Source organism: Platalea leucorodia (genome assembly GCF_965183815.1).
Source record: "Platalea leucorodia genome assembly, chromosome: 4".
In the NCBI taxonomy this organism is placed as follows: domain Eukaryota; kingdom Metazoa; phylum Chordata; class Aves; order Pelecaniformes; family Threskiornithidae; genus Platalea; species Platalea leucorodia.
This window is the reverse complement of record NC_138826.1, coordinates 70,173,892-70,195,015: the sequence shown is the minus strand read 5'-3', so window position 1 is coordinate 70,195,015 and position 21,124 is coordinate 70,173,892. Positions and strand designations below refer to the sequence as shown.

The following is a 21,124-nucleotide window of genomic DNA, read 5'->3' as shown; positions in this document are numbered from 1 at the left end:
GCCGGAGACATTTGCAGGCGCGAGCAGAAGAAAACCTTCACGTTCCTTCTCCAGGGTGAGCGCGTGCTTCAACTCCGAGATACACTCCCTGCCTCTTGAAATTAATTCAACATTCCTGTAGCTTGGGCAAAAATAGCTAGAATGAATAATCGGGCTGTGCTGGCCCGGTTGCAGATTGCGTGGTAGATAGAGCCCTCTGCAGGAAGAAAAAAGGCAAGAGACTGAGACAGCACCAGTGTTTACTAGAACAGACCTGAAAGGTAACAGATGAAATAGCAATAGCTTATCACGTCTTTTAACCCTGCAGGTGTAATTGTCTCTAGCGAGTCTCTGATATTTACCTCCGTGCTCTTCCGAGCTTACAGTGTTACAGGTCCCTGCACCTTTCCTCTTGTCCCATTGCCTGCTCCTCCCTCCCACGCTGCCCAACAGCTGCCTGCTCGTGCCATGCGCTCAGCCTGCCTGCATTTTGGGTGCAGTGCAGAGCTGCGGTGGTGCTCAGGCTGCTTTGCTAGGCACAGGAACACGACACTCTTATCTCACATCCTCTGCCTTTATCACTAAAACGATCATGTTACCCTGAGTTTTGGGCTTGTTTCAAGCACTTTTATTTCTTTCTTTGCACAAGACACAAAAAACCCCAGACTCCAGATGAAACCAATGTGTGAAGATGGGAATGCCTCTGTGTGTGTGTGGTGTGTATAGAATCATAGAATCATTAAGGTTGGAAAAGACCTCTGAGATCATCGAGTCCAACCACTAACTTAACTGCCACGTCCACCTCTAAACCATGTCCCTAAGCACCACATCCACACATTTTTGAATACTTCCAGCCACTGTGATTGCACCATTTCCCTGGGCAGTCTGTTCCAATGCCTAACCACTCTCTCCATGAAGAAATTTTTCCTAATATCGAACCTAAATCTCCCCTAGCACAACTTGAGGCCATTTCCTCTCGTCCTGTTGCTTGCTACCTGGGAGAAGAGACCAACCCCCACCTCGCTACAACCTCCTTTCAGGTAGTTGTAGAGAGCAATAAGGTCTCCCCTCAGCCTCTTCTCCAAACTAAACAACCCCAGCTCCCTCAGCTGCTCCTCATAAGACTTGGCTCTAGACCCATCACCAGCTTCATTCCCCTTCTTTGGACACGGTCCAGCACCTCAATGTCTTTCTTGCAGTGAGGGGCCCAAAACTGAACACAGTATTCAAGGTGTGGCCTCACCAGTGCCAAGTACAGGGGCACTATCACCTCCCTGGTCCTGCTGGCCGCACTATTTCTGATACAGGCCAGGATGCCATTGGCCCTCTTGGCCACCTGAGCACACTGCTGGCTCATGTTCAGCCAGCTGTCGACCAGCACCCCCAGGTCCTTTTCCTCTGGGCAGCTCTCCAGCCACTCTTCCCCAAGCCTGTAGCATTGCTTGGAGTTGTTGTGTCCCAAGTGCAGGACCCAGCACTTGTTGAGCCTTGTTGAACCTCATACAGTTGGCTTCAGCCCATCGATCCAGCCTGTCTAGATCCCTCTGTAGAGCCTGCCCTCCAGCAGATCAACACTTCCACCCAACTTGGTGTTGTCTGCAACCTTACTGAGGGTGCACTCGATCCCCTCATCAAGACCATTGATAAAGATATTGAACAGAACTGGCCTGCACCTCCAGTTTTTCATGCCTTCTGGCTGCAGGCTTTTCAGCTGCAAAGCCCAGGCCTCTGGGGTGGTACAAGGAAGCAACCTTTGTTGGGGAGCCATGAGCCAGGAGGAGAGCTAGTGTTTGGGTTTCTTCCCTATGGAGACCTGTGGTGGTCCCTGAGTCTCAAAACAGAGTGACAAAAGACCCAGAGCCGCTTCCCTGGTCCCACAGCCTCTCTACACTCAGTTACCCCTTCTCTCCCCATCCAACATCTTTAACTTTCTAAAACCTATGACTCAGTTACAGAGCAGGGACTTCCCAGGTTTACAGCCCTCATGGCTATAGGAAGAGGTAGAGAGGCCTCTCTTCTGAACAGAGGGCTTCTTATCTTCCCTTGAACTCTGGTTTCACAGTGAGGTCTTAAATATCAGTGTTCCCTTCTCCAAAACCACTACACATCTGTTTGTGGAAGAGAAACCACTGGGGTTTTTCTGCTCTGCAACTGACTGGACCATGCTTGGCTGCTCCGAGAGCATCTGCATGGTTCCTTACAGAAAAATACCCAGGCCTAATTTGATGGTTGGATGGGCTGGAGACATTCTGGAGACATTCTAGTCTCAGATCCTGTCCTACATTCCTGGGGCTATATGGGAGAACCCAAAGGCCAGTTGCTCTTAAGCCTTTATGTTCGGACATGGGAAACACCATGCCCGCAGTTCTGGCAATCCTCAGTGGATTGCACCCTGCACCTCCGCCTTCAGTTTGGAAAGGGAAGAAGCATATCTGGCAAGTTGTCCTGTCAGTCATCTTCCTGCCAAGTGGGAGGCAGAGGGAACCAATGCTCCCAAATTTCTTCACTGGAAGAGCCCAGCATGGGAGGGAAGCTGTCCAATGACTCCATCTTCCTGCTGCCAGTGACCAGGTCAGAGCTCAGTTTTTGCTGGCAATCTTTTTCTTACGGGCAGAGACCAGATCATAGAAAGGATCCTGTGTGATGCTGGTCCTGGAAATAAGAGGAAATGGGAGCAAAAGTAAGAGATTTAATGCTGCAGAGCAGCACAGGCTACCTAACTGAACTTGCACAGAGACACCACTCACCAAAATGTAGGACCGGAGATCTGCAGACCCACAGCAGAGAATTTAGCTGTGGCTAGAGATTCTCTAGAAGGGCCCTTGAAACTCTTTGAAGTCAAGAGGTACCATAGTTGCTAGACTGAAAACATTTCTTTCCACCCCCTTTTTCAAGCTCTAATAGCCAAACAAACTTCATGGCCATTTGTCCCTGGGGCTGATCAAAGGCAAGCTCAGGCCTCCAGTTTTGGTCTCCTCACCGTATTGCCTCAATCCACTCATCACGTTCTGCTGGTGTGGCTGCTGAGATCTTGTAGGACTGATGCTTGCCTTCAACCACCTTCCCATCCCCATCTGTTTTGCAGGCTTTGATCTTCTGCCCTTTGCAGTTGGGATTGAAGAGCTCAAAGCAGTTCTGTCAGAAAGGGAATAAAATGGAGCAGTAGGGGAGGACAGGGTGGACCAAGGAGATTATGCTGCTTTCAACCATGGGTGACAGGCTCAGAGAGCTTCCAAAGGGGAGGAGAGCATTCTGCCTCTGAAATGCAACAGAGCCTTTCCTTTCCCACTCCAAGAATTCCCCTATGACTTAGATCTCCAGGCCCCCTATGACTTAGATCTCCAGGCCACCGCTCTTAGGTAAATACAACCCTCCCATGAAGGACTGGACACTAAAACAGGCTTTATGGAGAGATGGATCATCAACAGTTATCAGAAATCTAGTATCTGTCACTCTGCTCCACTCATGAAGATCTCTTCCCCCTAATTTTAAGCAGATGCAACATCCTCTCTTCTGCCTGCCACCATGCAGATAGAAGGCGCTTTTCCCAGATTCATGACACATCAAAGAGTAGGTATCCACAAAAGACACACAGACAAAGAGTGTCACTTCCTGGGCAAGTTTCCTAACACCACAGCACTGTCTGGTCTACATGTGCTGTAACTCATGGAGAGTCCCAGGGAGAGAAATTGAACCCACATCTCCTGGTGCAAAATGAATAAGCAGTCAGCTGTGTGCACTCAGCTCTGCCCCCCTACACATACACACACACGTGAAAACCTACAATACAGCCAGCCAAAGGACAGCTCTCTATTCACACCAGGTCTTCCCCGGTAAAATACAATCATGTTTAGATTCCTCACGTTTAGATGGGGGGACAAAGAGGTTTGGAATGGTACCTTCCCTCTGAGAAACATGGTAAGAGTAGGGTGTGTGCACCCTCTCTTCCCTCTGTCTGCCTGAGACCCTGTGTTGGCAGAGTACCAAGCAATGGAGACTTACTGGCTTTTTGGGATCATCCACCTTCCGGACTGATAGGTTCTCCAGGGGGATAATGCCCAGAGGCTCTTTGTCCTGAAGGCAAGGCAACATGAATTAACATCCAACATGCTCCCCACATCTATGCCACTATTTACAGCCTCTCTGATTTCCCAGATATGTGCCTTTGTAGGGGTGACAAGGGCAGTGTATGCCTGGGGAGATCCCCCTCCAGTTACACAGTGGGAAGCTTAGTTAACAGGAGATCACAGCAATAGCTGCAGTGTCCAGCCTCTCTCCTCCTCAGGACCAGAGGCAAGGAAATAGCACAGGAGAGAAGGGAGGTCTGAGTTCAGTCTGGGAGCATAGGGTAGAAGGGAAGAGTTTCCCCCTACCCTCTGCTCCTCCCTGGCCCCTCAGAGGCTCGTAACCACCCAGAACACAGTTTTCCCATGAGGAGTTAAGCCTTTACCGTGGTATATTCAAAGTAGTACAGGCAGTTATCAGTCAGAATGAACCAACGGCGTTTCCAGGTTTTCACACGTCCTCCTAAAGGCAGTGAGGTTCAAAAGCCATTAATCACACATTTTGCTGTCCTTTCTGCTCCCCCCAACCTCCAGACTTGCAAACACAGGCATACCCTGCCAGCTCTCCCTGTAGATCAGCCCCAAAAAGGCAACCGTGGTGCTCACCCGCTGATGTGATGCCATATGGTGGACACGCACACACAGGGAGCCAGTTTTGCTCCGATGGGGCTGGGAGTGGGGAGGGGTGAGGGATATCTTTTTGAGTCCCTTTTTGAGCAGACAAAGCCTGCAGGAGCTGGGAGGAGAGAGCAGGCGGCTGGTTTCAACAGCAGGTGTCAGCCTCACCCCACCGCAGCAGACAGGAGGGAAGGACAGCGGAGATGCTGGTGGGTTCCTGGGGGAGATTTGTGATGGGGGGGCAGGCAGGCAGGGAGTTCAGAGGAGCTAGGGGAATACTCCCCCTTACCTAATTTCAGGAGCCAGCCCTCACGGTTAGGGTTGAAGAAAGTATGCGTGAGGTCGTTCCCATCATCTTCTGGTATGGAGAACGGCTCATTCTTTATGCTCTCAAACAGATTCTGCCACAGCGTGTTGGTGGGGGAAAGAGAGAGGGAAAGAGAAAAAACGAAAGACAGATTTCTGACAAAGCTTATACACAACTCTCCTAGGTCCATCTGGTTCATCACTCTGTTTCCATAGGGGCAGGCAGGTGAATGGGGAGGGGAGCGGGCAATGAGCACTGGGGTACAACAGCCCTCAGTCTACACCTTGCAGGGTCTCAAGGGGGATCACCAGCTCTTTTCTGCATCCTGCGTCAAAAAAAGAGACCCAATTTGGAAAGCCACAAAGACAAAAGTGTGCACCCATATCAAGAGAGGCTGCAGTGACCAAACCCAGCATGTCACACTAGTGCCACTGTGGGTAGTACTAAGGCATAGAGAGGGGACAGGACATGGCGGAGACTGCAGCCCCATTTAGGCCCTGGGGTGGTGGGGCCAAACACTCTGCTGAGACCTTGTATGTAGAGACCAATACACACATCTATACGACCACAACGAGACACATTTCATAGAACCAAGGCTTTTGCACTGAGGGACACACAGTGTGACATGCATAACAGTAGAGTGACAGGGAGGTAGGTTAGTAGCTTTCAAGGGATACAAAAATGTTGCTCACATCATTGGTCTGCCATCATTTATTACATAAATCCCAAGAAAAGGAAAAAAAAACTACAGGCTCCTGCAACTTCCCTCAAATTGCCTGAAAGAAGCGGCACTCTGGAGAAAAATCTAAAGCCTTTACCCTGAGGGGACGCTGCTCAGCAAACCCAAGTGTAGGGTGTAGGCAGCCTCTTTGACACAAGACACAAGCTATTCTCCCCAGGTTTGTTGGGTGAAGGCACACATGTAGGCAGGCTGCCCACCTCTACCTTGCCTCATAGGGCAGGTCCCATGCCTACTGAGCCTTTGGGAAAATGGTAGCTCCAGCTTTGCTAATGGATGCATGCCCTGTCTGTCTCCCCCGCTCTGCATCTTCATCCTCTGGGATCAGAGACACCATGGACCTGCTGAGAGCTTTACAGATGCTGGAAGAGACCCTGACACTCATTTGAGGCTTTTTGGTTCTACTCACTCAAAGATATATGCTGGTGTAAGAGAGGTTAGGTACTGGTGTCCTGACTGATGTGAACACTGGAGCCAGCTGAGATATTTAGATACAAAGGAAAGGGTTTCATAATCTGGGCCATGGTGACATTGTCTCACACACACAGGGACACACAAGAAATGGACAGTCCCCTTGGGGGCTCGGACTTCCAAAGCTGGCCAAAAGACTCAGGTGCCCAGCTACCTCCCACAGAGGTGGGTGCCCCATTCACACAGCTTTATACCTACACGACACACAGACACCCGCAGCTCATGTCTTCCTCTCTCACAGTTACAGTATCTGCTTTTCTCTCACATAGGCACACTTAAAAGCCCAAACTTAAATCAATACTGCTATTCCCTGAATGTCTCCAGCCCTGCCTCTCTTGCTCCATGTCTTCACCAACAAGCATATGTGCAGCCCCTTTCCGAAGCAGTTTCCACATTTTCCAGCTTTGCTTTTGTACATACTGCCCTCTTTCCTAGTACAGCCCTTCCCCTTGTACAGCAGAAGGTCAGCTGGCCTGTATTATACTGAGACTGTGGACCTTTGCTTCTCAATGGACACCAAGCCAGAGAGAAAAGAGGGACTGATCGGAAAACAGGAGGTCTTCTTACCTTTAAGAGCTCTTCTGGCAGGTCACCTCCATTGTCAATGCCTCTGTTGATGGATACAAACCTTTCAAAGGGGGGTTTGTCTTTCACATTGGGGTTGTGCAGGCTGGTGTTAAGCATGATGATAGAGAAGGAGAGTATATAACAGGTATCTGGCAACAAGAAAGAAAATGAGGATGGGTGGCACTTGTCTTAGAGGACAGATCAATCCACACCCTAACAGGTGGCTTGGTTTCCAGTCATTGGAGAACATCATCATCCTCTCATCTGTAGGAGGAAAAGGAAGATGTCCCCTCTGCTAGGAGAAAGAGGGACAGAGTTGATCTCCTATGATCAAGCGATCCAGTCCCCTTGGGGTAATGGGGCAAGTCAGGTAGATCTGGTCCGATAATGTCTCTGCCAGCAGGAAAGTTTCTACACGCCCATGTCTGTCAGTGCTATCCTTGCTGTGATGAGGGGTACCTCATGTGGGGCTGGGAGCACTTCTTAAGTCTATTGCCCATGGGGATGAACTGGAGCACAGTAGCAAAAGGAGGACTGAAGACCCTCAGCCTATTGAAAAGCTTCACAGGAACTGGGCTGCCTCCTTCAGCTTAAGGGGAAACATCCACACTTCCAAGTGATGCCCTCTGCGCTTTGTGAATGGAAAAGGAAGGTTCCTCTCTCTAGCAAACAGTGGAGCTAAGCTTTACAGGCCTTCTTCTCCCCACAATTACCTGTGGACTGGAATACTCCCGGGTTACACTTGCAGTACCAGTTGGCAAAGGCCTCCATCATCCGGTCAATCTTCTGTGCTTCCCCAGGCAGCCGGAAGCTCCATAGGAACTGTCTATCAGGAGCAGCATGCCAGAGAGTCAGATTGGGTGCAAGGGACATTTATCCCTTCCCTCAGCCCATGAACCTTTAACCCTTCCCTCAAACCATGAAAATAAAAGAAGTCTCATCACACTGGGGAGACAACACAGTGCAGGAAGCAGGAGCTCTGCTCCGCTCACTAGAAATTGCCTGGGCTCATCAGCCTCAAACACCCTAAAAGCAGGAAGCAGAACTAAGCATCCTGGAAATCATGGCTCCTCTTCCCTAAGGAGTGTCCTGCAAGGCAGCAGAGACCTCAAGAGAAAGAGTTCTGCCAGGAGGCTGGTGTATAAGAAAACAAGATGCCCTAAGACAGAGTCACTGACATAATGGGCACTGTGGGCAGACATGTTTCCTGGTGCAAAAAACAACTTGCCCCTTCCCCCCAGCCTTTGAAGCCACAGTGACCCACTTTGCTTTTCCCACCTTCTCTGCACATGGCCAGTCCAGTCAAGGTGCCATGAAAGAGTTCCCCCAGGAAAAGGTGTTAACAACTCACAGAGCAACAGTCTTTGAGCCAACATACGCAGCAGGGCCTTGGGAAGCCCTATTTCAGCCCCGTAGGGCTTCACAACCTTCCTGGGTGATAAGACCCAGTGGCTGAGCAGGCTCCTGCTCCATCCGCTGTGTCCTGCATGCTCACTCACCTCAGTGCCTGCACCAGGTTGAGGTTGGCAAACTGGTGACATGCCACAAAGGCTTGGAGGATCTGAATGTTTGTGGGGTCCCTGGGAGAGGGTAGAGAAAAACAGTCAGAAGAGAGCTTTGACCCTGCTCAGTTTGGATGCCCCTTGGTGTGACAACATGCACCTGGCTCCATCCCAGCCTCCACTTCCCCTCTGACCAACAAGAAGCCAAGATGCACACTCTTGTCTGGGAAGACTGACCCCGTTACAGGCAGGAGGAAAGGTAGCCCATACAGCCAGCCTTAGCCACACTCCAAAGGCCCCCCTCCCCGGGTGTACTGCCCACCCAGCCCACTGCAGTTCGAGGTATCTTCAGTCTTGGCACCTGACTGAGGTCTGCCAGGGGTCATCTAAAATTGTATTTGATAGGGGCCAGGCATGACAGGGCCTCCAAAGGGCTTCCTCATCTTGGCTGTGTTGCTCACCTCCCACCCAGGTAATCCCCAATGGCTGTCTTGTTCAGGCCTTCACCCTTGTGGAGGAATTTGGCGATCTCCTGCAGGTCTGAGGACAATACCTGGTGCTCGATCAGGTACTGGATCCCCTGGGGGAGGAGAAACAAGATAATGAAATAAGACAGCTTTGTGGGCTGATGAGAAAGTAGGACCCCAACACGCTGATATCAGCCTTCCTTGGCTCTGATGATGTTGCCTCCTCTGTTACTCCGCAGCACCTTTATGGGAGACCACAGCCATGTTCCCACCCTTATTGCATCCCTCTTCATACCCCATGGTGGGTCAGTCCCACTTCCATTTCATCCCTAGATTTGGATAAATGTTTCACTGGGATGGAAACTCAAAGAAACAAAAAATGGCAATGTACGTTAAAAGTCCAAAAAGACAAAGTCAAAATAGTTCCTTTTAACATTTTCAATCAAAATATCTTAGTGTTCTGTTCCTAAATGTAATTTTTTTCTGAATTAACTTAACTTAAAGAAAAAAATGCTTTTTTAAAAGGAGACATAATTTAGAAATGTACTCAGAAAAAAATATGGGCTTGAGACAACTTCAAATTATTTTTTCCTAAATTTTCTTTTACGCTACAGAAGCCTGCGATCTTTTCAGCTCCATCCTCCCCAGCCAGTAAGGATGGAATATGTTTTTTTAAGGAATATAGAAGGTCTGAGTTGGGCTGCGCAAAGAGTCAGAATCCTATTTTAGAGGGAATTTCATGATTTTCAAAGTCACAGAAAGTTGAGGCTTTGCTCAGATTCTTAACAATATCTAAAACCACTGCAACTCTCCAGATCACTTTGCAATTCTCCTCACAAAATACAATAAAGGAATGAAAATTGGTTTAGATCCATCAAAATGTTCTACTTCAACTGAATCAATTCACTTGCCTTGTAATATATAAGAAACTATTTCTAAAATGCCCCAAAGAAAAAGCAGTTTCAAAAGAAGAAATTGAAACATTTGTGAGATTTTTCCACACTATTTTCCTTTCTTTTTCCCCAGACAGAATTTCAGTAAGATCAATTTAATTTTGCAAAACATTGCTATGATGATAGGTCTCCATTTTCCAGAAGAAAACGTTTCTCCCAAAAGGTTTTGTTCAGCCAGATTCCTAATGCTTACCTCCTCTAGCCTCCAGAACTTGCCCTGAGATCTTGGAGATAGGAACTAATTTAAAGTATCAGCATTGCATGGATGAAGTGTAACCTTAGCAAGGAGGGGCAAAGAAAGTTCCTTGCATTGCAGCATCTCTCAGCCTATGGCATGTAGCAAAAGGGAAGCAATAAACAGATACGCATAATATAGGCACATAGTATAACATTTAGGCCTGGCTGATTGGCATTGAACTAATAAAGCTGGATTGGTTTGGGGTCAGAAGTAGTTCAGGTATTTCTGCACAGCATGGCACAGGGCCACCAAGAGAGATGCCTCTGGGGCCTCAAACCAAGGTCAGACAGAAAGACAAAATGAAACCTGCTCTCACGCAGGCTGTAAGTACTGATATTGCTGCTCTGAGACAGCTTCCGCTGGCAGAGGGACGTCCAGGGGACTGGCAAGCACTCCAGCTGTGATGTAGACACTGGGGAAGACATCTTGAGGGTCTCATCAGGGCAGAGGAGGAGGAGGCATGAAAAGTTGTCACTCAGACCAGCAGCCACCCAAGACGCTAGCTGTGGGGGTTAGCTGATGATGAGCAATCGTTCAATCGCAGCTTGTGGTTTTCCTTACAGAGCTCAAAAAATGGTCCACCAGTGAGGAGGGAGGAAGAGGAAACTGTCTTTGTCACATCTTGTCTACTTAATCATGACAATCTTAGAGCTTTCTGCAGAGGGCTGAAGGCTATGGAGTCTGAACCCCACTGGTCAGAGTCCCAGAAAGTGGAAAACCTGGATTCACTCCACAGTCCAACCAGTGCTACCAAAATCAAAACTACTTCCAAAATGACAAAGGCAGCTTGTCCTCTTCTGTTCTGAACGAGCCAAGGAACCTGACACACTCTCAAAACTTCTCACCTTCTTCGTACTTCATATGTATGGGGGGAGGCAACACAGCTTGATCATATCAGAAGACCTTATTCAGGGACAGGATGGAGGGTGCTACTAACTGGAGCCTTAGTGAGGTAGGAAACCAGCCCCACACTCCCATGCCGTAGTTCCTTTGACATGGGTGGCTGCAAGTGGACCAGTGGCCAACAGAAGCTCTTCCTCCCAGGTTTCTCCTCATAGGTGGAATGAGCAAATCCTACCTTTGCAGGATCCATGTTGAATTTCTTCCGGCCCAGGGACAGAAGTTTATCCCGCTGTGATAGCTTGCTGCAAACACGAAGAAGAAGGGAAGTCAGACTTAGAATAAAGGGCCATGTTTCAATTCACTCGCAAGGTAACTCAGATATCTCAAGGACAGGTGTCTGACTATCCAGGAATAAAGAGAAATCTCAGAAGAGAGAAGGATATTCCTTTCCCTGTCCTTGTTGTGATCCAAATCCCATCAGTGTTTTTGTTTTCTCAACATCAAGAGGGAGACTTTGTAAACAAAGGAATACCCATCTTGTCCCACTTGCCTGGTCTGCTCCCCAGGATTATTGTCTGCCTCTTGCCTCTCCTCTGCATTTTGGAAGCACTCAATCTCTGCAAACACTTCAGCAATCTCTTCCTTCAGCTTCTGCAAAAGAAATATCAGGAGGATGAGGGCGATGGAGGGAAAAACAGCAGACACATACAAAGTGTGTCTTACTTCTTCCCTCAATCATAGGAAAAGTACAGGTCAGATGGACACGACCAGCCAAGGATGTCTATGAAATGGGCATGGCTCTGGGGTGACCCTGCTGGATGCCAGATGAAAACAATGGGAGAGAGGGGCAGAAGGATGTTCTCATGTCTGTTGTCAATGAAGGCTGGAAAATCAAGCTTAGCCAGTGTGGAAAGTGTCAGAGAAATCACCCCAGTGTTGATTTCAGTTCCTCAAACAATGTCAGATGTGAGACTCCTTCCATCGTGCCCATTTCCTTCTAGCTTTTAGTTTGCATAGCTGTGCTACACATCCAGGAAAGGAGAAGTGGAACCAGCAACTGTGAGGTCAATATGAACCTCAAGTGGCCACACTGTGAAACACAGAGTTTTTACAGTACCTATCATTCAAATACCATTGAGCAGATACCTGTCTTTAGATGGAGAAAGAAGAGAGGAGGAGTAAAAGAAGAGTAATGACTGCCAAATTTTAAAAAATCAATTGTAGAATTCAGTTTCCTTTAGGCCCATGACAGACCATGGCCTTCTTGGCTGGATATTCTACATTAACAAGGAAATGAAGATGTCTGTATCTCCATGCTTCCATCCTGCAGTTATGGTTCTCCTCAGAGCCAGAGTGCATCACAGCTCTCTTCCAGGAATCACTCAAATTCTTCCCCATGCAAAGCAGAACAGGCAGCGGAAAAAGGGTTGTTTTATGACAGATCTTGCTTCAACAAGGAGTGAGGATGTGGCCACAGTATGCACCCAGATAAAGAAACTGAAGTTCTCCAATATCCTGTAATTTAAAAGAGCTCCTGGATTTCAGTTTTGCTCTGGCCTTCATTCTGTTGTGCTTCATCAGCCTCCAGAGCTGGGAGTGTTCCTTACTAAGCTTTAGCTATTGCACAGATGTAACAAAGCTGTGATCTTAGCTCCTGAATTTCAAATGATTATCAGTTTTGTTATTTTATGCACTGCTGTCTTTTGGCGGTGTAACCGGCAAGTCTAGAGCCATCCTCTCCCCCCACCAGACATCCCCCCAAGCCTTTGTATTAAAGGGTATTGCTAGATACTTTCTGAAGAAATCCACCTGGGAAATGTCTCTAGTTCTAGGTACTCTTCCACCTAAACTCATCCTGCTCCATTGGACAATGCATATCCCATTGGTTAACAGCTTTGGGATTTAGAGTATGGATCTGTGTAGTCTAGCAGCTTTTCTCTGTCCATAGTGGGTAAAAAATGTAGTATTCCTATTCAAGTATCCTGCCTCCTGCAGTGCCCATTGCCTATTCTAAAGATTGAAGAGATAAGAACCACATGCAAGCAAACAACATGCACATACATTCATAGCCCGTTTTACAAGAAGGGACAAGACACCATTCCAATTTGCAGCAGAGATGGTGAGTCTAGAAGCCTGAGAAGCTTAATCGTTTATGCAAGGAAATATAGCACCTATTCCCCAAGGATCTGGACATTTTCATGTTGTGGGAAAATCAGTGTAAGTGCAATGATTCAGTGCAATAAGCTCTCTCAAATGGGAGATCACATTCCACAGTGGTGGAGGCAGAACAGAATAGAAAGCATACGGCACCATGCATGACTGCCATGCAATATTACTGACTGATTTTGAATATATCACTTTCTGACATTTTAGGATTCATTGGAGAAATGTTTGCGTCTGCTAAAAGAAAAGAAGAAAAGCAAGTTAAACTACGGAAACTTGTGTGGAAAGTCCTGCAATCACACCTCTCTAAAGAGACAGGATCCTTCATGGAGGACTTGTTAGAGGTCCACAAACCAAAAAAACAGTTTAATGAACACAGGGGGATGCAGTGGGTGACTAGGACTGATATGTCATTAGCAGGTAATCAGTAATCAAAAATAATCATAAATGCTGCGCCAGATCCCTGGCAGTATGACTTAGTAAAGTCATACTCATTTCCTTAATCCTAAATATGCAATCCCAGCTCATCCCTGCTAATGAACTGACCAGCCTTTCTCAAATATCCCATTAAGGTAGTTGATGACTCCTGCAGCAGCGAGTACCACAGGTTGGATGTTACTGGTGGCAAATCTGCCAGGGCAGCCTGAAGTTCAGAATTCAAGTTGGATCATGCCAGAGCAAATGTCTCCTGTGCAGGAGCACTTCTGCATGGCCTAGACTGTTATGTGAAGACTCTCCTTTATGAAGACTCTGCTTGGTGAAGACAGTTTTGAGAAGGCTAGGCAGACAGGATGAACAGGATGGTCCTTACCTTAATGTCCTCCAAAAGCTCCTGTCTGTGCTGCCTGATTGTCTCTATTTCAGCTTCTTCAGCCTCACTCAAGTCAGTTGACTCTGGAAGAACAAAGATGCCTGTGAGAATAGTGCTAGGGCCAACATATCACAGGAAAAGCTGCCTCAAACTCTCAGCACCTATCCTCTCCTAGGGTCATGCTACAGCAACTCTGGTTTCTGTGTTTCAGCATCTATGTTTCCTGCTGTTTCAGCCACTGCACCTCAGCTTTGCCCTGCAAATGGTTCTCGGTCCCGAGTGAGCAGCACAGACCCTCCTAGCAGCCAGCCGCTGTGCTGGTAGCCCTCTGATCTAACCCTGCAGCAACCCACCCCGCCTACTCAACCAACTTTGCTTGCTGCGAGCACAATGAAGAGGTCCTACCAAATGGTCTTTGGTGGTTTTTATGTCAGTCATCTTTATGTACTGAAAAGCTGTGACCTGAATACTTCATCTACATCCAAACCTCCCGTGAAGAGCCACTGGCTTCATGGACTGATCCACCACAGCTAGAGTCAGAAATGGCTTAAGAGAGAGAATTGAGGTTTTTCAAGTCTGAGGGCAGGATCTGGGGGGATGAAAGCCTTGCTGAAGAAGGAGCACCTGTGGGAGGCTGCTGTTCTGTGGACTACAGACAATGCAGAAATATGAGTAGGCTTCCTTGTAATGTACAGGAAGTTAAACAGATACCATCAGAGCCAAGGCGACCACAAAATGATTCATAAAAGACTTAGAAGAATTGGGGTGACAGCACTGCTGCCAAATATAATCCAGGTGAAGCACAGCCTCTTCAGCAAGGAAAAGAGAAGACTGCAGCCCTAGAGAGGCAAAGCAGATTGTGAGCCCCAAGAAAAAACAGGGGGATCACACAAGGATGAGAGCACTGGAGCTCCTGGGAGGTCACTGCAGAACTTGCAGACAGGGTCCTTGCTGCACCTAAGCACTGTGAGACAAAGCTTCCCCAGAAGCTAGGTCAGGTCACTGGATGCCCTGCTCCACTGTTTCATAAGCCAAAAATCCCTGGGCCTCTCATCTTCCTGGAAAAAGGGGAAGTGGTGCCAGCTGCTGTGGAAATTCTCTTAGTGTGGATCTCACAAGCAAAACAACTGCTATAAATATGAGTGGGGAAAAAAGGGGAAGGAACCAGCCAAGACAGGCAGAAGGAAAAGGGGACAAAGGCAGTCATCTCAGAGCCCATATGCTTCTTTCCTGTCATGGCCACAACAGCTCAGCGAGACCTGCCTTCCCCCATGCTAATCCTTCCCCCATCCTCCTGGCTGGTTGGGTTTCCATGTGCCAAGTCTGTCCTATTACTTTTCTCAGGCTGCAGCCCCTCTTCCTCCTGCTGTTTTCAAGCATTGCATTCCCTGGGGAGAGGCTGCTGAGCCTCAGGGAGGAAAGCACTGGGCAAGGAGCCAGCACAAAGCCAGGACTGGAAAGGACCCATGTCCCCTCCCAGCTCTGCAAGCAGCCCTCGTGAAGAGCTGAAAGCAGCTGACTGATTGCTGAAGCTGGTCAAGGGACGAGGAAAACCTGTGGCATCCAGCAACTTGCAACAGCCAAATCTGTATGCGAGGGGAAAACAAACAAACAAACAAGCAAGGAAGAAAGCAAACAAACAAAACCAACCAAACAAAAAGAAACAACAAAAACCCCTATGCAGTGGCTTTGCTGCTTGTTAAGCAGGATGCTGACTTCCCCTTGAATGTCAGCCCTGCGCATGTGAGGGGTGCCTGGGTATTTCAGCTTACTTTATGTCTCCCACCATTCTGGTGTCTGCAGGAGATGAGGCCAGCCTCTTGGTCTCCTCAGCTTTATCTCTCTCACCCCTACGGGGGCTGGTAATTGTGGAATCACTGAGGTGGTTCTTTGACAAATAACCTCTAAGACCCTTTGTCCTGTATTTCTTTCCACAAAAGCACTGTTACAGGACATACCTGAGGAACCTCCCCTTCCCCCACCCCATCAGCAAAGTCTGTGGTGTGGCTGGTTTCTTTGCTTCATTTGTTCTGTGTCTACTGAAGCAGCCTAAAGCATCTCAAAGAGACGTGAGGCTCCCAGAGGACACCATATCACCCACACGACCCCCACGGAGACTGTAAATAACTCAGTCCCCCTTTGTCCTGAGCATCTGAAAACCCCAACTCCCAAGTGTCAAATCCCCAACCCCAACCTGCCCAGTTTGTCAGAATGAGGAAAGTGTGGGAAGGGCTGTGTGTGTGGGGAGGGCGGGGGGCAAAAAGCATACAAGTCATGGAGAAGGGGACGGAATCAAGGGATAAAAAAACAGGAAAGGGTGACGTAGTAAGGAAAAATACGGATGGATCAAACTTTCAGAGCAATTTAGATTGAGCTGCAGAGAGGGTCCTGGTAATGTTTCCTAAGTTTTTTAAACAGCTTAAGTTCCTGATTGCCTTGGAAAAGAATTCTGCACGTTACTCTGCTTCCCTAACAGAAGGCCTGATGCTCTGCTCAAGGCTGTTTTGAGGCTGTTCATCAATGTTATTGCACACATTGGGGTCTACAGTTAGGGGAAGTGACCACAAAAGGCTTGTTTGGGGAACCATCCACAGAAAGGCAGCGAAGGCAGCAGAGGCAGCTGGGCAGGCAGCAGATGAGATAATGAGAGCAGGCTGCTTTGCTTTTCCTTCCCTCTCCACATTGAGAACAAGCTGAGCTGGCAGGAGAGGGATGCTTCGAGTGAAGCACTGCCTGCCTCGCTCCGGCTGCTTGCAATGGCAGAGGGAATTCATCCCTGCACTGGGGGACTGAGGAACAGCTTCAGCCTCGTCAAAGCCCTCAGAACCACCAAGTTCCACTTCCCTCTAGGGCTAGGTCAGGACACAGATGAAGCATAGCCCTGGTCAGGGTTCTCTGCACAGGGGGAAATTTCACCCCGATGAAGAACACCCCACAAAAACACCCGCAGGTTTCAGGGGGATGCTGTCAGCCAAACCAACGCTGAAATCTTCCAGTTCAGACACAAGACAAAAAACTTAGGCTAGCACCCTCTCCAGAGAGGGCATGAAGTTGCTGCTTGAAATTTATTTTCAGAGAGCAAATGTTGAAAGGAAAGCACATCAGCATCACATTTGTGTGGCTTACACCTGCTCTTGAGGTTGTTTCCCCACTCTCAGGGCAGACCCAGATGGAGAGACCTGCCAGTTCTTCACGAATTGCCTAGGCTTGTATTTTTAGTGCTCTCACTCATAACAGAACACAGACTTCAATTCCAGTTGTGGTGCTTTACGCCCTCAGCCTCCCCATCTGGAGAGCAGGACGGAATTACCCAAAAGTCTGGGTACTCATGTGGCCAGCAAAGAGTACTGTGTTTGCTGGTCTCATTTCCCATTGCAAAGGGCTGTGCAGAGCTGTCCAGGTGCTAAGCGAGGCTTTCAATCCCAAGCAAAAGTATATGAATAGGAAGATAGCTTTCGGAGCACAGAGATAAGTGGCAAGTGACTACCCAGGAAAGCTGGAAGGATGGGCTGCAGAAACAGTAGGGGAAGGTTATGAAGAATGACTGCATCTGTAGTAGTGTTACAGACTATCCACATGCTACCCACTCGCAGTATAACAGCAGCAGTTCAGCTGGCCCATTTGCAAGGCAATGTAGGGCTCCGAGTGCGGCTGCTAAAGGGTTTGGGCATTTCCACCCATGGCAACAAGCAAGCAGAGCAACCTGATGGGCACCTTCTGCCTGGATGAGGCTGTCTGGTGGAAGAATTTCACCTGAAATTCCTTTTCTTTTTTGATACGGCTTCTGTGTCATCTCCAGCACAGACCACCACCTCCCCGGCCAGGTTCCAGGCTGGTACCGGGCAGATAAGAGGAAGCCTTCCAGCTCCTCAGTTCCCTCCAGCCCAATCTGTTTCCCTTCTGCAGCCACTCCACATTTCTCTTCCAGCTTGTGTCAGAAGAAATTCAACATGGGCCTCACACAGGTTTTATTTGCACATTCCAGCTATGGGGGGAAAGGTGTGAAGAAGAATTTATGTTGTCTCCTGGTCCCCTTATCCCACATGACAACTTACAGCAATCAGTATAGCTTCCAGCCACTTTTGCCTATGGCTCTCACCCCACACATTCTAGCACATGATACCACAGTACCAGTCTGCTCTCCTATGCTTCACACACCCAGCTCAAGGATTTGGCATACTGGCTCTGTGGCCTCACCCAGACAGTCGCTAGAGGGTCCTGAAGGAAGCTGGAAGAGGACATCCGCTGCAGGGAGAGCAGCCTTCCCACAGACATAGGTCTCATCTGCACGCAGCTGTAGCAGACAGGTACCTAACAGGACCATTGCATCTCCAGGCAGGAGTGACTCCAGGAAAAGGTGTATGTGCTCCTCTGACCTTCAGGAAAACCATGTCACAACTGAGTAACTTTAAACACATCCAGTGCTCTAAAGCTCACTGGAAAACTACATCTGGCAGCAGCCTTGGCTCTCAAGGTAGAGCAGCATCAAACAAACCCACTTTCCCACCTGGCTGTGAAGTGACAGGCTGGGACTGAGCAAAGACATCAGTCAGAACCAGCACATCTCTTCAGGCATTGCCTGTCTCCAGGCTCTGCCTCTAGCCTGAGCTGAGCAAACCCACATTGTCGCTGCACAGGATCTCATTGTGCTATTGCAGTGTGTAACTTTTAAGACATAATTAACTCAATAACACATAACTTGAGGGAATGACTGTGTCAGACCATCAGTTCTGAGAGCCTCAGTTTCTGTGGAAAGAACACCCCAATATGAATTGCAAAACAGGAGGTACCCGCCTCCTCCTGCCCAGCTTGTCCTGCAGAAGCTTTGTCCACAGTTGCTTTCAGGTGGTGAGGGCTGGGTGATCTGAAGAGACCAACCTTCACCAACATTCATAGCCAGATTCTGGCAAGAGCTCAGCTCCTACAGGCCCCACGAATTTCCCTGACAAGCAAGGCTGGTATGCAGTTTGAGCATGTCCTTTCCTTGGCTACCCACCTAGGAGCTAAAAAGCACAGAACAGTTGTAGAAACTGGGCACTGCTTTTTCCCTTCGCTCTGTGCTCTGTCTCGTATATGCAAAAGCCTGTGAGGACACAGTCAAACATGGCAAGGCTGTTGCAAGATGATCCGTTTTCTTCCTGGTCCTTGTTCAGCCTATTCCCGTTCGTCTCTCCCTATCTGCTGCCTTTGCACAGACACACACTCAGACTTTCCTCAGCCAGAGGCTAGAAATGTTCAGTCTGGGAGTATGCCGTTCCCTGCTGAATCCCAACCATTTTAACCACCACCTGCCAAAGTAGGAAATAAAACCCAAGATCTCTCTCAGTTCCTTAGATGTGGGTTATCTCCCCCCACCCACATCTGCCTTTTGAGGTTATTTCAGGACCAGGCAGGCCCACCTGCAGGTCACTTGGAGCTCATAGAACCCTAATACAGTCATTTACCTTTAACATGGACATAAGCAAGAGAGGCCCCAGTACCAAAAGCCTTGCAAGCATGTTGCACTGGGATACCCAACTGCATAAGAGGCTCTGCAAAGGCAAACCAGCTCCAGGGGACTGTAGGGAAACACTGAGGAGCTTGCAAGCCATGCCAGAGTTGCATGAAGAGAAGCCAAAGCTTATAGGTGCTCATCCCAAGTGTCACATATACCCTTGATACCCCTGAATCAGTTCCCAGCTCAGCTCAGGATCACCAGCACAAGGGATCACAGCAACAGACACTCTCAGCACAAAGGCCATTGAAATCAGTGGGAAAATTTCTCCCGATGTGAAAGGAGTTTGCTTACAGGAGAGCAAGTAAAAAGAAAACCATGCCTAATCCTGAAGGCTGGCAAGCAATTAACTGCACCACCAGGGATGTTCCACCATCTCATTCCTCCAGCCACCAGCCACAGCATCCACTCTTGCTGCTGGGATTTCATGGTGTGCTCTGCCCCACCAAAATGAGTGCACAGCCCTCACAGAAAACAAGGCAAAAGATGGTCAAGGCTTACCAGCAGGACAAAAGTCCATCCTGAAGAGTGCAATATAGTTTCAATAAAAGTGTTGTTCCTCCTTGCCTTCTGCTTGTTCAGATGCTTCACAGAACTGAAACAACTTGGAGCCAGTGACCAAGATCGTAGCAGCATTAGGGGGGCGGGTTGCCTGTGACTCCGCCCTTCCTCTCCTCATTCCTCCGACCACATCTCATGAGCTTGCATCAGTGAAGGAAACTGTATGTGCATACTGCTATGCGCTAAGAGAGGTTCCTCGGCTACCTCTGAAATGCAAATCCACAAATGCATTTCCATCCCAGCAGCTTTTTGGGCAATTTCTGAGCACACATCTCTGTCTGAGGGGACTGAAATGAGCAGTGAGAGGCCAATAGCACTTTGGGCTTTTGTCTGAGATACTCCAAGGGGGGGGGGGGGGGGGGAGGGGAAGGGAAGTTCTTGATTCAGAAAACCCATCTGATTTGGGAAGTGGTTTCACGTTAAAGGAAAGATTCTTCCTGTGCTAATTCTGCAGCAGGTGGTGGTGGGATGAACACTCCAAAACTAGAGGATGGTTGATGGAAGGGAGAAGAGAGTCTTTTTCTTCTTTTCCCTCCCTCACTGCCCACTAAGTGACTTTCACTCTAAGTCTTGCTCCTTTTATTTTCCACTAACAAACTCTTTTTCTTGGGAAGCCTTGTAAGTAAGGATGGAGTGAACTGAGGATGAATGAAGTCCTCTCTCAGGTTTAGCGATATTCCTGCTGCTGGGAGAGCAGGACCGTTTTGAAGGCACTTGTGCTGTTCTGTTTACCTGCAAGGCAGAGAGGTGCTCTTTTTCCTCCATCCCCTCCACACGGCCCCAGAAGGCTGTACACTTTCCCTTGAGTTGTGTTTGGTTGCCATGTGATTTATGTGGTAGATCTCTGATGTAGGCAGTGTGGGAAAAAAGCAGCATGCAGGAGAGCACCATGTCAGAGTCAGAAGAACTGATGATTGAATAAATAGGTCAAGGTAAAATTCAAACCAGGTGTGATGCCCAGACAGGGTTCTTGCCTCCTCTAGCAGGACTGAAACTGTAGAGAGATGGCTTCTCTCCATGCATGAACACTTACCTCTGAAACACTCTACATACTTTGCTCCCCGCCCTGTTGCTGTACTCACAGCAGGCCTTGAGCAAGACAGCAAAACAGGTCCAGACTTCTACCTACTGTCTTTCCATGAGACTGCAAGGTAGAGTTTGCAAGAGCATTGCATGTGTAGAAAAACAAGAAATGACCCTTTGGCTTGTTATGCAGTCAGAGCTAGCAGCTATGTACACTTGCCACCATTTAGAATAGGCTCCTGTGAGGCTGAAGATCCTTGACTCACTAGGAAAGGAAGAGCTATTACCTTCCCACATTCCCATTAACTGCAGCTGGTCTGAGAT

General features: G+C 48.4%; 1 protein-coding gene across 1 annotated transcript; it reads right to left on the bottom strand.

Moving 5' to 3' along the window:
* Positions 1–584: 584 nt before the first annotated feature.
* On the bottom strand, positions 585–19,798 carry CYTH4 (cytohesin 4). The gene is made up of 13 exons (XM_082310375.1): positions 19,718–19,798; positions 13,723–13,805; positions 11,295–11,399; positions 10,984–11,046; positions 8,709–8,827; positions 8,245–8,325; positions 7,459–7,571; positions 6,746–6,894; positions 4,951–5,062; positions 4,430–4,506; positions 3,982–4,053; positions 2,960–3,114; positions 585–2,631 (listed from the first exon to the last, which is right to left on the bottom strand). The coding sequence occupies exons 1-13, from the start codon at positions 19,734–19,736 to the stop codon at positions 2,559–2,561; spliced, it is 1,221 nt and encodes a 406-aa protein (XP_082166501.1). The 5' UTR covers positions 19,737–19,798; the 3' UTR covers positions 585–2,558.
* Positions 19,799–21,124: the final 1,326 nt, after the last annotated feature.

Bases quoted from the DNA above. Each gene is read 5' to 3' on its own strand.
- CYTH4 (XM_082310375.1), bottom strand. The intron at 5,063-6,745 runs GTAAGAAGACCT...ACGCTGTGGCAG, and splicing joins TGCCAGAAGAGCTCTTAAAG to AATCTGTTTGAGAGCATAAA. The intron at 3,115-3,981 runs GTAAGTCTCCAT...CCTTTCTGACAG, and splicing joins TGGATGATCCCAAAAAGCCA to AACTGCTTTGAGCTCTTCAA.